At 38.7% G+C, this 18,602-nt stretch overlaps 1 protein-coding gene across 4 annotated transcripts in view; it reads left to right on the forward strand.

Moving 5' to 3' along the window:
- The window catches only part of KCNQ1 (potassium voltage-gated channel subfamily Q member 1), a 106,582-nt gene extending 88,911 nt beyond the window's left edge, over nucleotides 1–17,671 (forward strand). For 3 of the 4 annotated variants that reach the window (XM_075837710.1, XM_075837708.1, XM_075837711.1), the window contains 10 exons: nucleotides 2,141–2,251; nucleotides 2,901–2,996; nucleotides 4,200–4,322; nucleotides 4,986–5,124; nucleotides 6,883–7,015; nucleotides 7,119–7,194; nucleotides 7,882–7,976; nucleotides 13,175–13,221; nucleotides 14,352–14,413; nucleotides 15,580–17,671. In XM_075837710.1, coding sequence (XP_075693825.1) covers nucleotides 2,141–2,251; nucleotides 2,901–2,996; nucleotides 4,200–4,322; nucleotides 4,986–5,124; nucleotides 6,883–7,015; nucleotides 7,119–7,194; nucleotides 7,882–7,976; nucleotides 13,175–13,221; nucleotides 14,352–14,413; nucleotides 15,580–15,780 — 1,083 coding nt within the window. In that variant the 3' untranslated portion in view covers nucleotides 15,781–17,671. The remainder of the gene's footprint in view (nucleotides 1–2,140; nucleotides 2,252–2,900; nucleotides 2,997–4,199; nucleotides 4,323–4,985; nucleotides 5,125–6,882; nucleotides 7,016–7,118; nucleotides 7,195–7,881; nucleotides 7,977–13,174; nucleotides 13,222–14,351; nucleotides 14,414–15,579) is intronic. The other variant, XR_012850569.1, reaches the window with a different exon arrangement.
- Nucleotides 17,672–18,602: the final 931 nt, after the last annotated feature.

An 18,602-nucleotide genomic window follows, 5' to 3' on the forward strand; every position in this document is an offset into this window, starting at 1 on the left:
TATTTGTCAATTGTTGAAACTTCCATTTGAGTTTTAGGAGCTGTCAAAGAAATATTCCACCGGTGAGACAAGTTTCTTGCATAGGGGAGTTATGAAAAATCGCAGGTGTTAAAATGTCCATACATGACAGTATATGATCGATTTTGACATTTTATCGCCATGATTGTTTTTTCTCTGATTGCAAACTATTCTTTTAAGTTGTAAATGACTTACTCCTTGCACTGTAAGGCCTGCACTCAACCGTAGCTGTGTGCATGGTCCGTGAATTACGGGACGGATGGGCCGCGGAGTGTCATTCACAGGCCGTTTGCAATCACGGACCGTGCACACACAAGATGTACATTCATTTCAACGAGCTCGGACAACAATTGCAGACCGTATAATGTCATATCTTATTTTTATTGTGGCCGGGCTCCGGTCAATGCACGGACCGTGGAAACCATTGTCATGTGCATTGGCCCATCGGTTACTGTGTTTTATACTATCTGCAGTTGCGGTTTTGTAATTGCGGATAGTATATGGCCGCAAACCTACGGTCGTGTGCCTAAGGGTTATATAAAAAATTATTTAACAATGATCAGTTCCTGTATCTTACAGTACATATGGTGTACTTGTGTTATTTTTTTTTTTATGTAAATGATTGGGTTTTTTGTTTTGCATCCGTTAAACTTGAGGAGTTTTTTTTAATTAATAGGTGAAAACATTTGATAAATAATTTCTTAATGTGTCATAGTAGTTGGCGCTCTGTTTTTTTTCTGTTACAGAGCTCCAAATCACAGATCAGTATAGTTAAATATCAGCATATCCGTATAGTTAAAGCGACCCTCCAGTCCAAAAAAAAAATATAAAAAATGGTGGCTATACATTGGAAATGTATAGTCCACTTACCTGCTTCCCCACTCCTGAATGATCCAGCCTCCACTCCTGCGTTCCGGTCCCTCGTTTTATGATCTCAAAGATGGTTGCCGCAGTCTCATACTCATGTCTAAGACATGCCACTGCCCTCCGATGCATGAGCGCTGATGACGGTGGCGCTGCTAGATCCATGGGCCGACGTCATTGGAGGGCAATGGAGGGGGTGGGGCTGTGTCTCAGACTTCAAAAGAAGCTCTCCGTAGATAGTCTGAGACTTTGGCTGCCATCTTGAAGAGTGGAAAATGAGGGACCGGAACAATGATCATTCAGGAGCGGGATACATTTTTAATGTACAGTATAATAATTTTTCATTTTTGGGACTGAAGAGTCTCTTTAAGTATTAGGCTATGTTCACACGGAGTATTTTGCAGGAGGAATATCTGCCTCAAAATTCCGTTTGGAACTTTGAGGCAGATTTTCCTCTCCCTGCACGCCGATTTTTGCGGCGATTTTCGTGCCGTTTTTCGCCCGCGGCCATTGAGCGCCGCGGGCATAAAACACCGTGAAATACGCTTTCTCTGCCTCCCATTGAAGTCAATGGGAGGTCAGAGACGTAAACGCCCGAAGATAGGGCATGTCGCTTCTTTTTCCCGCGAGGCAGTTTTACTGCTCGCGGGAAAAAGACGCCGATGCATCCCATTGAAATCAATGGGAGGCGTTTTCGGGCCGTTTTTGCCGAGTTTTGCGACGCGGTTTCCGCGTCAAAAAACTCGGCAAAATACTCAGTGTGAACATAGCCTTATAATTCTGCCACCTCCAGGGGTAGCTTACTGCATGCTATTTTATTATTGAGTTCAATGTATAAAAAATATGTAGTTGGCTCCCCCTAGTGGTTATAGTTATGCACGGGATTTGGAGCTCTGTATGATAAAAATGGAGTTCCAATCGTTATAAAGATATATATCAAGAAATTAAACTACACGCCGTGTTGGAGCTAAAAACAACATGGTGTTAAGATGTAGATATTCACTGATAAGAAGTGTTTGATACATCTGGTCTACCTCATCTCCACATTACTAGCTGAAATGATATAATATCCTTTCAAAATAAGTGATTGCGGTACATTGCATTCCCAGTATTTCTTTATACCGAGATATATACATCAATATACCTTAATATGAATGCAATAAAAAATATATTCTGACTAAGACTATTACATGTATTGTCCTATGACCATTGGGTGAATCCCATGTACGTCTTAAAACAACATCTGTCTTCTCCCTAGGTCACAGTTACAACCATTGGTTATGGAGACAAAGTTCCGCAGACATGGATTGGGAAAACAATAGCATCTTGCTTTTCAGTCTTCGCTATCTCGTTCTTTGCTTTGCCAGCGGTATGAGTTTTTATATTTTCCAAGTAGTCATCAAAGATTGAGGTCATATGGAAATTCACCTAATTCTTTGTATGTTTATTACATTGAGTTTATAACCATACCATAGTATACTCCAATAAAGGTTGCCAACTTTTTTTTAACTTTGTGATCCACATTACCTTGGTTCTGTGTCAACATGCTTACCGGTCCCCTCCGCCCTGTCCACACCGCCTCCTGAGTGCCTTTACACTTGTCCTTTAAACCCTAATTTTGCATAATCTCAATCTCCTGTGCCTCCTTGCTTCAACATACAAATCTTCCTTTGTCCCCCATACAAGCGTCTCTTCTCCTCTAAGCTTCCTTAGTCCATACACAGCCTCTTTTGTCCCCTTTTTTTGGCCATTCACAGCCTCCTGTATGCCGCATTGACACCTCCTATACACAGCCTCTGCTGCCTCCCCATACACATACTGTTTCCAGTATCTGAGACGAGAATAGGAATTCGGTCCTACATGCTCCTCTTTTGTGACCTACATATGGGACGTGTGACACCTATGGCTCTGGTTCCCAAGTTATTGTTTGGGGCCACTGTTGTAGACCTTGCAATGTTATCTGCTTGTTAAAGCATTAGCTTAACAATCCATTAATGTTCATTGGTTTCTTTCATCAGGGTATTCTAGGTTCTGGTTTTGCCCTAAAAGTACAACAGAAGCAGAGACAGAAGCATTTTAACCGTCAAATTCCCGCAGCTGCATCTCTCATTCAGGTAAAAAGTCTATAGAGGCGGTTGACGGTTGTTGATGCAAGGACTAAGCAGAAGAAGGTGGCAAGATTACATACTGTAATTATATTCATATTATCCTAATAGTTATGATAGTTTCCTCCGCAGGTAGTTCAGGCATGATCATCTGTCATGGATAATCTACACTTGCTGAAACAGACAGACCAATAACCCTATGTACTGTTTTTTTTTTTCAATACAAAACCTTTTCTCAAGTCCGTCCACACTTTCTGCCATTGCTAATTCCTCTAGTAGTAGGATTGATTACTCTACAGTTCCCATAGTAAAATAATACGTCTGTATTTTGAGATTTAGTCCTTTAGGCACGAAGATTTATATCTGTCCCATCCATATATTATACAATATTTTGTTAGCTTTAGCTGCAGCAGATTGGCATTGGATGCTATAATTCTGTTTACTATCGACAATTTCACCTAAATCCTTCTCGCCCAATAGTATGACTACCTACAAATAAATGCAAAAACCTTGCTACCAAAATATAACAATTATTTTTTAATAATCAATGCATGTATAAAACATACAATAAAAGATAAACATTACCCATGGAAAATGGATCCAGTCATTGACCAGGTCCTAAAACACGATACTAACATAAAGTTCAAATTGTGCAATAACAGACTGGTAAGCCATGCAAAATACAAGCAAGTAGCGGATAATACCTTCTACAACAGTATGTTGTCGATAATGGTCAAAAATACAACTCAAATAAGATGAGGTATACAGACCAGAACAATGGGAGATACCACCCCAACATGTGTTTCGCATGTAGCTTCTTCCATAGCAGTTTTTGTTTTTTTTGTAGGTGGTCATATTTTGCTCACACACAGAACAGTGTGGGTTATTATATCTGCTCTTGTATTGGCCCAATTGCATTAGTTGGTGTTATATTATCACCTAATGGTATGACCAGTACTAGCGCTTCGACTCAGCTATGGATTCCTTACAGCATAATTTACATAGGCAGCAGAAAATATTTTGGGACTCAAATCTAGCCTCACTTTATAAAAAAAAAAAGCCATCCCCTAGCATTGCCTAGTGGACATGGAAACATTTACACTATTTTTGTTTCATAGGGGAAACAGGATGACAGGTTCTCTATAATACCCAATGTCTTCTATTTTTTGTTTTGAGAGTGATTTTAGTGATGTTAGCGTCTTATGTCTCCAGACAGCATGGAGGTGTTATGCAGCGGAAAATCCAGATTCTGTAACATGGAAAATGTATATCAGGAAGCCGCCGCGCAATCAGCATGTTATGTCTCCTAGCCCAAAACCAAAGAAAACTGTGTTGGTAAAGTATGCTTTTACTGAAACATGGCTTCCGGGTCACTGTAAGACTAAGACTCAGTGTAAATAGAGATTTGTCATGGCTTGGGACACGCAGCTTGGGATCTAGGGCACAGACGAAACACCTAACCCCTTGAATACCTCATGCTGCAGGCCTGTTTACTCTGTAAACCACAAAAACCATATCTTTGAGTACTAAAATATCTACTAGTTTGGAATTTTGACTGTAAATGTAATTCAAAATGATAGCAAAAATTTGTTGAAACCTGAAAATAAATTGAGGAGGCCGGCAAGGGTAGTACTAAAAAAATTGTAACTCACACAGATAACCAAGACTGATTATAGTCCAAAACAACAAAACAGATTAGTCTGCAGATGGGTGTCTTTGGTCATGTACAAATGCATTTTTGAATAACACCGTAAACTACAGGGTTAAACTTTATAGTATATAGCACTACAGATAGTTTCCTTCTTTCTGGAGAACTATTTGCATATTTTTTTCCCATAAAGCATTGCTTGAAGTGTCCCTATTTTCCAGATGGTTCTCCCTAAGGAGAATTAGTATTCCTGAGAGGCTATATAGATCTTTATTATTTTTTTTTTTAATTTGCTGTAGATGCCCTGTCTCTAATCCAGTATAATTATGTAACGATGAATATGTTTCTAGGTTAAGAGGAAGAAAATGCGCACAGAGAAAGAGGAAGGCACCACTGAGAAAATGCTAAACATACCACATATCACATATGATCATGTTACAGATGATCGAAAAAATTACACCTATTCAGTAGAAGCATATGAGAACACAGGTAACAATATAATGGAGGCAATTAATTCTCCCCAATATGTCCAATATATTCATGTCCACAGTGTCTGTGTCTGCCATAGCATATAACTAAGGGCTCCTGTGCAAAAACAGCATGTGGGCTTCTTTCAGTCGGCATACCTTCTTAAAATAAATAATGACGGTAAAAAATATATTTGTTATCTCTTTGGAAAATCGCCAGATAATGTAAATATCCTCTGCAATGATGGGTAAACTCCCTGGTTGTCTTGGGCGTGAAGGGTTTAATGATAACATCCCGGTTGGGCTAGGGAAGTGGAGGGGTTAATGGTAACATTCATGGAAGTCTAGGGCAGTTAAGGGTTTAATGAGAATATTCTTGGTGGGCCAGGGTAGTGAAGGGATTAAATCCCTCGGAAGGGGTTAACCACCTTTACTGAAGGCTGCAGGACTCCTTCCTCTTGCTCCTTCATCTGAGACTGTGGAATGCTCAGACATAGAGATACTGCGCTATCAGCCAATCACAGAGCAGCTCAGACAATCTGAGTCAATAGAGGTTCTGTGGTTGGCTGACTGGCATGATACAGTGTCTATGTAATTTATGAGAGAGCTGTAAAAATGTGAGCTCGGGACGAGATACACGTTTTAATAACCCCTGGGGTAAGAGCACAAATTACTCAGTCTTATTGGACTTTCTGCAGCATTGCTTGCGGACGGAACTACATCGAAGTAGGTCTTATGCCGGCTTTTACGTATTGCTAGAAAACCTCTTTAAAACATACGTTTACCTTTCAACACCACTTTATATTTAAAGTATAGAAATAATCTACATAAAAAGTTGAGTAACTTTTAAATACTTTGCATCACAGACATAGCTTCACGTTATGTCTGTGATGCAAAGTATTTAAAAGCTCCTGGGCCTCAATTCAAGATCTGTAGCAGGGTCCCCACCTATCATTTGGCATTTATTTTTCTGGGGTTTTCCTATATGGGAGTGTGGCCTTTGCCCGGGTGTCAACTGCTACTTCTAGTTACACCCCTGCTTATCTTGTACAGGTCCTCCATTAGAGCCTGTTATAGTCCAGAGCTGCATTCGCAGTTCTGTTAGTTGTCATTGGAAACAACCAACAAGCCTGTCCGCAGACATCTCCCTAACAGTTTAGATGAGCCAGCAAAAAGCTGGTAGATTTTCGCTTAAAAGTCAGCAGAATTTTGAATGCAGCTCTAGACTAGTATACAACCTATAATTCAGGACCAGCACAATATAAGATTTTTATGGAGAGCTCATCCCAGATGAGATACCTTAAAAATGGGAGTTGTTGCATGATCAGCTGATCGCAGTGGGTCCGACTTTCAAGATCCCCAGCAAACCACTTATTTTGCTGGGGTAGGTTGCCGCCTGAGGCTGCTGCAGCGGAAATGTATTATTACATGGTGGCTGAAGTAAGCCAAAGCGAGGTTTGCTGCTTGTTAGAGGAGGGTCCTGACCGGACTAATGGGATAACCCCTTTAATTCAATATTAAGCACATTTCAGTATTTCATATTGCAAAACACAGGAAAACCAGGGGATTCTGACTCCACTACATTGGTGTATGAAAGGAGTCAAACAAGAACAGGTGTTTTGCCAATTTTGCTTATTTTTGCCTATTTATTACATGACATTTACTCTTTTTATTTAGTAACGTGAGCAAGCAAAAAAAAAAACAAAAACGAACGTGGCCATGACTTGGTTAAGTAAACATTGTAATATCTACTAATTCTGTAATGTGTTAACCCCTACAGTAACAAAAAAGACATTTGGGACATTTGGGCTGTTTGATGTCGGCACAGGACCTTTCATCAGAACAAACAGTTTCACAGATGATCTTGATATGGAAGGAGATACATTGTTGACACCAATAACTCACATATCAGAGTGAGAACTTACATGTTGGTTTGTGACCCATCATTGTAAATGGTTTATTATGAGCATGATGGGTGTTTACTGTGAAATTTATACATTTCTTGCTTTGCAACAGGCTACGAGAACATCACCGAGCAGCAGTAAAAGTTATTCGTAGAATGCAGTATTTTGTGGCAAAGAAAAGGTTCCAGGTATGTTTCTTCACTCAATAGAGGATCTGAAGTAAATGAATAGGTTTAGTTTTCAGATTTAGTCCTCTAGGCACAAAGATTTAGATCTATCCTTCCTATATCATACAATATATTGTTCAGCTTTAGATGCAGCACATTGGCATTGGATGCTATAATTCTGTTTTCTATCGACAATTGCACCTGAATCCTTCTCCATTGTAGACTCACCCAATGGTATGACCAGTTCTAGCCCCTCCATTCTGTTGTGGAATCCTTCCAGTATAATTTGACATTGGGTGGTGCTTTGTTCATAATAGGTACAAATGCTGTTTGCAGCATTTTTGACCCACGGCCATTGAATCTAATGCAAAAACTGACCCACAAAACGCGCGCCACTTTTTTTTTCATATTTCCATGAACGGTGGAAACTGTTCAGAGAAAGAGCATGCTACTTGTTTTTTTTGTACGAGTGCCAAAAGCTGCCTGGAAATAAAAACGCCTTTTGCCTCCCATTGAAATCAATGGGGAGCGATTTGGGACATTTTTTGGTGCTGATTTATACCCGGTTCCCGTGTCAAAATCAGCACCAAAAAACTCAGTGTGAATTGAACCTTATACACCAACTCTGATTTTTACAAGAATTTTCCAACATCCTTTTATGGTCGGCAAAGCATTGATCACGCTTCATTTCCCCTTTTTTCTTTGCAGCAAGCAAGGAAGCCCTATGATGTGCGTGATGTCATTGAGCAATATTCACAAGGTCATCTTAATCTGATGGTCAGAATCAAGGAACTACAGAGGAGGTGCTGAGCAAGTTTCTTATGTTTATTATCAGAATACATTCCTACTTATTAGATAAAAGGTCACCTTTAAACAAAGTCCTTTCAAACTGGGGGAATGGGGAGGGGAAATCGCACTCAAAAGTTACGCAACATATAATGACTACAATACATGTTTTTATTTTATTAAAATCATTCATAGTGGGAATTGTTTTTGTCCTTGACATTACACATGTACTATGTACATTTTACAAAATGCAGAATATTTTTGGTTCTATTGACTTGTATAAATGACCAATTTGACTCCTTAATGACGATTTATGAGACTTAGGGTATGTTCACACAGTGTTTTCAGACGTAATTCAGGCGTTTTACGCCTCGAATTATGCCTGAAAAAACACCCCTAATACGCCTACAAACATCTGCCCATTGCTTGCAATGGGTTTTACGGTGTTCTGTTCCCACAAGGTGTAATTTTACGCGTCGCTGTCAAAATATGGCGCATAAAAAGACTCCTGCGAAAAAGAAGTGCATGTCACTTCTTGGGAGGTCTTTGCGCCGTTTTTCATTGACTCCATTGAAAAACAACTCCAATAACGTCCATAAAATACGCCGCAAAAAACGCGAGTTGCTACAAAAACGTCTGAAAATCAGACCCGTGCGTTACATTGTCAACCCATTGATTTTGATGGGAAATGTGTAACAGAGTAAAGATCATTACTGAAGGTTCCAGCAACAGGAAACCCAATCGTGAGTTTACGGTCAAGGGAACCCTTATAACAAAAGGGGAAAATCCAATGTGGATTCTAGTTTAGCGGCTGTAAAGTTTTAATTACATAGTTACTTAGGTAAAAAAAAAAGACACGTCCATCAAGTTCAACCTTTCCCAGGTCAATTATACATCATTCATTACCATATAATTTATAACCTTTAATGCCATTTGCCATCAGGCAAGCAGTAGCCCTTATTTGAATGCTGTAATAGTATCTACCATTACTACTTCTTTGGGTAGGGCAATCCATAGTTTAAGTACCCTAACTGTAAAGAACCCTTTCCTGTATTGGTGTCTGAATCGCCTTTCCTTTACACGTAAATAATGTCCCCATGCCTTTTGTACAGTTCTTGAAATTAAATAAGCATGTGCTAGTTCTTAGTAATGACCACACATATATTTACACACGTTACTAAGATTACTTCTAAGGCGTCTTTTTTTCCTAGCTGAAAAGAAAAGTTTTTTTCAGGCCCCTCAATGTAAGAAAGACCTCCAATCTTATTTACAAAACTTCTGCCCGCCTTTAAGCCCTCTCCAGCTTTCCTATATCCTGTTTACAATGTGGTGCCCAAAACGGAATCCCATAGACCAGTAAGCTTAACATCCATTGTGGGAAAAAAATTTGAGGGGCTATTAAGGGACTATATACAGGATTATGTGACAAAAAATTGTATTATAAGTGACAGCCAGCACGGTTTTACTAAGGACAGAAGTTGTCAAACCAACCTGATTTGTTTTTATGATCAGAAGCCTAGACAGAGGGGCCGCTGTGGATTTAGTGTTTTTGGGCTTTGCAAAGGCATATGACACTGTCCCTCATAGACGTCTAATGGGTAAGTTAAGGACTATAGGTTTAGAAAGTAGAGTTTGTAATTGGATTGAAAATTGGCTCAAGGACCGTATCCAGAGAGTTGTGGTCAATGATTCCTTCTCTGAATAGTCCCCGGTTATAAGTGGTGACCCCAGGGTTCAGTGCTGGGACCACTATTATTCAACTTATTTATTAATGATATAGAGGATGGGATTAATAGCACTATTTCTATTTTTGCAAATGACACAAAGCTATGTAGTAATTTTTACTTTATGGAAGATTTTCGTAAGTTACAAGCTGATTTGGACGCACTGAGTGTTTGGGCATCCACTTGGCAAATTAAGTTTAATGTAGATAAATGTAAAGTTATGTATCTGGGTACCAACAACCTGCATGCATCATATGTCCTAGGGGGAGCTACACTGGGGGAGTCACTTGTTGAGAAGGATCTGGGTGTAATAACCTGCAGGCATCATATGTCCTAGGGGGAGCTACACTGGGGGAGTCACTTGTTGAGAAGGATCTGGGTGTACTTGTAAATCATAAACTAAATAACAGCATGCAATGTCAATCAGTTGCTTCAAAGACCAGCAAGATATTGTCGTGTATTAAAAGAGGCATGGACTCGCGGGACAGGGATGTAATATTACCACTTTACAAAGCATTAGTGAGGCCTCATCTAGAATATGCAGTTCAGTTCTGGGCTCCAGTTCATAGAAAGGATGAAAAATACAAAGAAGAGCAACGAAGCTAATAAGGGGCATGGAGAATCTAAGTTAAGAGGAAAGATTAGAATAATTAAACCTATTTAGCCTTGAAAAGAGACCACTAAGGGGACATGATTCAGTTCTATAAATATATGAATGGCACATACAAAAAATATGGTGAAATCCTGTTCCATGTAAAACCCCCTAAAAAAACAAGGGGACACTCCCTCCTTCTGGAGAAAAAAAGGTTCAACCTGCAGAGGCGACAAGCCTTCTTTACTGTGGAATAGTCACCGCAGGAGCCGTCACAGCAGGGACAGGAGATGCTTTAAAAAAGGCTTAGATCATTTCCTAGAACAAAAAAATATCAGCTCCTATGTGAATGTGTAGAAATTTTTGTTTCATCCCTTGCATTTTACCCATCCCTTGGTTAAACTTGATGGACATGTCTTTTTTCGACCATACTAATTATGTAACTATATTCAAGATGTGGCCTTACAAGGGATTTATAGAGAGATAAAATGACATTCGGATCACAGGTTTTTATCTTTCTTTTCTGCACATCCTAAAAACGTATTTGCTTTTGCAGCTGCTGCTTGACATGGAGTACTGCTGCTTAGCCTACTTTTAACCAGGATACCAACGTTCTTTTTCTGATATCACCAGTTTTATTCCATGTAATGCATATGCAGTGATACTATTACGACGACCTAGGTGCATCGCTTTACATTTAGCGACATTACGTTTTATCTGCCATTTTCTTCCCAGGCTGTCAGGTTATTGAGGTCTTTTTGCAATATTTTAATTCTGAAAGTTATTGGGGCTCGTCAAATTATCATGTTTTTTTTTACACCTGCGGCTATTTGTTTTTGTGTACCAATTTTGCACCACCGTTATTTCTTTTTCAGAATTATTTTCTCTAAAGTAAATGAATATAGAAATAATATTATCCCTTTTGTACTCCTACTGTATACCCAATGTACTAAAGTTTATTTTAAAATATAACGGTGCTTTGTTAAGGCTCCTTATTCCCTATTCACTGCATAAAAAACAAAAACGCACGTGAGATTAAGGACTTATGCACGTGGCTATATTATTGCTTTGTTTTGTATGAGGGCTTAAAAGGGCTACTATAACTGTGCATGAGGCCTTTACTGTGCTTCTGTATGACCATTTCATTCTGCGTTTTTCTTTCTGTTGCATTCCGTACAAGTCCAACAGAAAAAAATAAATGGCATTCTTCGTTAAACTCTGTATGTACAGAGATATTCTCCCTTTAAAGCATTGCATTTGCCTCTAGAGGATAACTTCTCAGTATGTATGGCACACGACGGAGCCTGTGTGCCTTTGTACTAGACAGCCGTATAGCCTCGGTGCACACTGCTTGGCCATGTGCACGAGCCCTAAAGCCCATCACATTCCATTATAAAGCGTATTGAAAACCCATATTCATACACCCTATTAGGGAATTTTGGGTTAATAGAGGGGGGTCGTCCGTTCAGGATCCTCATCTCTTGCCCGGAGTGGAGAGAGGTTACGTAGTGTCTCTCTGGACGACCTGTCAAGTCCTTCTTTAACAGACAAGCCATTGATATGAATGGGCATTGTGTAATACTAAATATCTCCTGTGGTGGCGCTTCAGGGAAGCTAAACACTACTGCCAGGTTTCCCCACAGATTACAGCTGATCCTTGGGGGTCCCAGCAAGGAGACACTTTGTGATCTGATTTTTGTCAGGGGATCCTTCTAAGTAGGGATTGTGCAAAGCAGAGAACCCCTTTAATTACCTTTCCCCAATTTAATGAAAAGACTGCGTAACTGCTTCACTTGGTTAGCTGCGACGTCTGGCCACATGCTTACAGTAATCACTCTGGTCTCCCTTGGTTATGTCCTATGGTGGTGTGTCCATATCCACATTAAAATATAGAAAGTCTGGTTGGTAAAGAACCACTTCAACTACCAAAAAAGGTAGATGTAAAGTATATGCATATATTGTATAACCATTATAAACGTACTTCTACCCAAAAAAAGTAAAATTATGTATATTTTGGTAAATAAAACCTCAACTACAGTTTGGTAATTGTGTTTTATTTACGTGCAGAGCGATTGACATTCTTCTATTAAGCAGCAGTAGCCATTTTGGTTTGAAAGTTGTTGTCACTTTTGAATGAGCTTCTCAGAAAGTAATGGTAAAACTGGTCCTTTTGTAAATGATGGTACTCGTTCCATCAGCGGGTTCTATCAGAGAAGCTAATTTGGAGGGAATAACCCATATGGCTGCACTTCCTGTCACTTTTGCAAAAATGGCCACCTATAATTAAAGGGTCTTCCCATCATTGATATGTATCACCTATCCACAGGATAGATGATAAACATAGGAATGGTAGGGGTCCGACCGCTGGGAACCACACCGATATCAAGAACGGGCCTAAGTTTTCGTCTCTGTGTGCCCAATGTGAACGGAGCGATACTGCGCATGCTCGGCCATCGCTCCATTTATTTTCTATGAGGCTGTCAGATGCTATCTTCGGCAGCCCTATAGAAAGTGAATGAAGCAATGACCGAGCATGCAAAACTCCACTACATTTATATGGGGCACACAGGGACGGAAAGGTAAGCCTGTTCTCTGGAACGGTGGGGTTTGCAGCAGTCGGACCACCACCGACTGATCGTAATCACCTATTCTGTACAATGGTGATACATTTTGATTATTGGAAAATCTCCCTTTAAGGGAAAAATTGCAGTAAAACCACGGTTATAAAACCTTGGCTACGGCACTAACGTCTAATTTGCTAATATGTGGTCATTTTTATATTTTGGGCAGAAATCCTCTTTAATAAAACCTATTTATCTTTATTTGTTATTGTTGTTTTATATAGTATAGCAGTGATGTGTTACCGACTTAATTTTACATTTTTTCCCTCTCTATACAGACTGGACCAGTCATTGGGGAAGCCCTCACTTTTTCTTTCTGGATCAGGTAACAGATTGACTTTTCTTTGTAACTTGCATTTGACTTGGGCTTCGTTCACATCTGCGTCAGGGTTCTCTTCTGGTGGACCCCGACAGATCAGCTATTCATGGCCTATCCTGAGAATGAAGGAACAGAAGCCCGTTCGGCTTTTTTCTGCAAAGCACTCTTCCCACTTCAACAGTTGAAAATTTTGAAGGATCCGCAGTGCTAAACTAGTGCTGTGGTCCATTCATTCTTAAGGCCCCACTGCTGCGACCCCCACTAATCACTCAACGGATGTCATATCCTAGCGATATGCCATTGCTTGCAATAGTGAGAAAACCCTTTTATTATGTTCTTCTTAGGTTTTCTGCTATCCTTCTAATGCACAGATGCGACCATGACATCAGAGATGAACGTACTCATTTGTAGTCTGTGTACATGGGGAGCATCAGCAGAGTTTAATCCATGTAGACATGCATATGTGTCCTTTCTTATTTTTTCTGAAAGCTCAACATATCCTGAGATGTGTGGTGCGACATGACTAGCTTTGAAAAACAGAACATGCTGTCACGATATTCTGTCACGAGATGCCTATGCTAGAGTTGTCTTTGTGTGGCCCCCTTGTGGTTGTGATGTCAATTGCAGCCTGTCAAGGGTTTTGCTAGAATGTCACAATATTGTGTTGAATTTGTTTCATGAGAAATTGGAGTTCTTAACTAAATTCAAGTAAAGGTAAGTATGGAAACATCTGTAGTGTGCTATTAATACTGGGCATATCCAATGCTCTCTCATATGCTTTATGCAGTTTTGGAGAAACCCTTTCGAATAAATTTTTGAGTTTTTTTTATGATGACTCTAATTCATATAGGATGTTTTTTGTAATATTTGTAAGCCGAGATGGGCAAATTTCACACCAGATTCGAGGTTTGACTATTCGCCAAACACTTCATGATTTACAGACTATTAAAATTCATTGGACAAATTAATTTGTCATGTTTCCGATTTTAGTTTTGTTGAATAATAAGCAAATTTCTCCCATTGTATTCAATGTATGGCTGTCAAATTGTGAAGTGTTTCACATATTAGCGAAATGCAAATCAGGTAAAAATTTGCTCATCTCTATTTGTAAGCATGGCTTTGTTTTTTATGACCAGATAAAGTGAAAGACCGAGGCACTAATACAATTGGGTCAAGATTGAACCGTGTAGAAGACAAGGTAAGAAAAGAAGAAAAACAAATCTTCCTACCAAGATATTGATTGATCATGAGACGCTAGCTCACCTAGAATTAAGCAATGAGAAATTATATTTTATCACCTGTTCCTTCAGGCAGCTGCTAGTCATATTCTGTTTGTCTTGGAGATCTGTCACCAAACATAATGCTTGTATTATGGCCTCTGTAAGATGCCCTTATACTGCTTTTAGTAGGTGGAATAGCAATTCAGAAAGTCTACAGTAAGGGGCAAATCAGAGAAGTGTGGTCCCTGGCTGTTAAAGTATGGGTACCCTCTTAATAGTAATTTAGATACATACAAATATTCCCTACGTAAAACCATATATACACACACTCTTTGAGTGATATAGAATATGCACGCCCACTACTTACATAAATATAGCAGATGCATGCATACATTGAATACAGCATATAAAATCCCCACATACATAAATACAGGAAATACACAGTCCAAATAAATTTTAAAAAAAAAATAATAATAAATATATATATATATATATATATATATATATATATATATATATAATACACTGTTATAAAATTAAAAAAAGCTTGACAAAGATCCCATTGAGACGGATCGAAACGTTGCCTGCCTGTGGGGTGAATAAAACACCACCTTTTTTCACCAATTTCTTTGGAGTGCTGCCAAGTTCCCATGTAATGTAATACTACCCAACATTTGAAAATGAACAATCGGTTGAACAGTAGAAGCATCTTCTGTTTTCCAATAGTAAAATAAAAAATAATTAATTACACGCAACCCATACCAGTATGTGCCAACTGCAGATTCTCCTATAACCGCGCGTGTACAAGTTAAAGTTGCCCATATGAGTGTGTCCCTCTACCTTTAAAGTTCTGGCAAGGAAGTTCATTGAAGGTGCCCCAGACTAGATCAATGTGACGAGGTTTACCAACAATCAACCACGATAAAGGGGTTGTCCAAGGTTGAAAAAAAATCTTCTTTTTATTTTTTAAAACCGCGCCACTCTTGTACTTTGGCTGTGTCCAGAATTGCAGCTCAGTCTTATGGAGATTAACTACGATATCAGACACAACCCATAGGAAAGTGTGATGCTGTTTCTAATCTCGGTCTACCCCTTTAGTCCAAATTATGGAATATAATTTTATTTTATTTTTTTACAATTTTAGGTGACCCAAATGGATCATAAACTGAATCTCATAACCGATATGCTTCACCACCTTGTAGCAAATCAGCAAGGCAGTGAGTCTACAAGCCGAACAGCTCACCGGAGCAACTCTCTAAACAATGGGAACAATCTCTCGAGTAGCACTCTCCCTACCTATGAACAGCTAACCGTGCCAAGACGAAACCAAGATAATATATCTTGATGAACAGACACATATGTCAACGTGGAAAGTTTGGAATTGGTTACCTTACAAACTGGTTAACTACTGTTTTCAATGCAGATATTCATTATTTTAATGAATGCATTTATAAGCGGAAAGTAAAATGAATGATGTAATAACGAGTATTCGGTAAGTGTGTAATACTGTAAAGGGCATCTTGTCTATTTTGTGTAGACCCTACCAGGGTTCATTGAAGGTTTCTTAGAGGAAAGAAGGGACATTGAGCATATGTGTATTGGTCCATGTTAAAAAATGTCAGAACGCGTCTGATATGTCCTCCATTGATGATGCAACGATCCTTTCTCAGGAAGATTGTAGCTGATTGGCCTGTGAGAGTGTAAATCAAAACTGGGGTCTCGCTGGAAAACTGCCAATGCAACTGAACAATTACTCTGATTTTTAATTGTATTAAAAAACACTTTTTTTATGATGATTTTCAATTTTTCAGATAAAATGATGGTCCTTTTGAGTAAGCTCAAAATGAATATTAGACTTTAAAAATAACACTATTTTTTTTTACCATGTAGCATATTTGTGGTATTGTATTTTTTTTTTTTCCTTCATAATTTTGTGATCACAAACTTCTTTTCATGGAATAATTTCTTGATCAAATGTATTGTATTTTCTCAAAAATGTTGACATCTCCACACCGATCAATTTAAACCATAAACCATAGGTTCACGTTGTACATCCTAGTTTAGTTATAATATGCACATCACGTGGCGTAACTTTATGAATTTTTCTGTTGTATCGATCTTGAGTTACAACATTAAACAAAAGTATTGTCCATTCCCATCCAAATCCTTCGTCACAATTCTGCTGGTTGGTACTTGGAATCTGTCAGCGCTGTGCTGACAGACACTCCCCCAACATTTTAGTTTAGCTTATATAATGAAAAGCTCTTTACTGCACTACATCCTGGGAGATTTATTTTTTCTACATCGGATTACTGTTCAGTACCTTGTGGAACGACCACTCTGTCCAGACACTGAAACGTTAGAAATCTGAATGTGTGAATGGGCTGTAAAACATGCTGCATTTCGGAATAAGGAAAGCAAAGTATTTGCAGAATATATCAGATGTAAACTTAAAACTTGTGCTGGAGGGTGACCATACACTATCCCCGTATATAATTAACCCCTTCACAGCTATGAGAATTGCAAGAATTAACATACAGCCAAAATAGAAAGAAGAATATTAACCCTCTGCCAACTATTTGTTAAAGGGGTTGTACACTGATGGCTGCTTCTACTCTGATAGCTGAAGTAACCCACTTGGATGCTTCCCAACCTTTAGAGTGCACTCACATCAGACGTATTTGCCTTTTATTTCCGCTGCGGTAAACTAGAATGTATATCTATGGGAAAAATATTCTGCAACCTCATAGGGAATATAGTAATGCGTCTTCATTGCTACAATCTTTATGAAGGTATCCACTTGTCTATTCAAGATGTGTCCAAAGGCAAATTTGCAATAAATGTACACCTTTAAGCTCATGTGTCACAAATAGATGTATAGTCTAACAAAGATAAATTTTCTTATTTGTCTTTTGTTAGTTATACTTAATAGGGATGTGACCAATTTTGATTATTGCTCTTAAACCATTTAAAATAAAAAAACTTTGCAAATAGTTTTTATTAAAATCGTCCTACCGTTTTGTGTCTACACCTCCAGGCCTGTGTTGCCATGGTTACAGACTACAAACAAATCCTGTGTAGTCTGATCCTGCAATTATGCTCCCTTAAAATCCCCCCTACTTCTTGCTAACATACATTTGGTAACAATGAAGACCCCAAACAGTTTAGTATACTATATGCATTGTGTGGAACTGACTCTTTTCTGAAAATTGTGCATATAATATCAATCAATCAATCAATCAATCAATCAGTTTGCACTTCTACAGTTGCTGTTATGCCTGTTAAGCTCACTATAGAATTCCAGAACATGTTATTAGGTACGGAGATATCAAAGTGGGGCCAAGTGTAAAGTATATATATATATATACAATGTCACATTGAAAATATTGGACTAGTAGACACTACATATTGTGGTCCAGCGGTTAATTCTTTTCTTGTAATAGGGTCACAATTGAACATCATTTTAACAGTTTATAGCATTATTCTATGTCACTTCACCAACTGTTTAATAAAATATTACTGTACGTTTCTTGTACTGAAGTAATGGCCTGTTATATAGCCGAGAGCTTCATTCACACTCAGAATTGTTACTGAAATTAGAGGTGTGTCTGATGACAAGCAGTCAACATACAGCTTAGCTGACCTCTGCTGCACTGCATTCTGTAAGAGTCTGTTCACATTCACGCTATGAGCCTCCGTAGGGGGTTCTGCCATGGTTTTCATAACTTTTGACAACTAGAAAAGTGCTGCATGCATCACTATACTTGCTGTCAAAATAATAGAAACCTGAACAGAACCCAGACAGGATGGACCCCGTTTTAAGTCAATGGGGGTCTGTTGGATGCTGTTTGAATCTGGATTAGGCACATTGTCATGGCTTCTGTTCTAAATGGAAGCCAAACCTAAGACTTAGTTATTTTTCTTTCTACATCCGATGACTGTGTTAAACCAAAAATGCAAATAATCAGAGTACCCTCTGATTAGCTGCTGAACAAGCAGGGAATGCTGGTAAAATTAAGCTCAAAAACAGGATTGTGATCTCAGATGTGGATGATTGAGGTAGAAATCCAGACCAGAATCCATAAATCAATAACGTATTTACTAAATTGCAAAATTTGTTATGTAGATTATAAATTGATATGAACAAAAAATTGTGTTTTGGGATGA

Source organism: Rhinoderma darwinii, chromosome 9, assembly GCF_050947455.1.
Source record: "Rhinoderma darwinii isolate aRhiDar2 chromosome 9, aRhiDar2.hap1, whole genome shotgun sequence".
In the NCBI taxonomy this organism is placed as follows: Eukaryota; Metazoa; Chordata; class Amphibia; order Anura; family Rhinodermatidae; genus Rhinoderma; species Rhinoderma darwinii.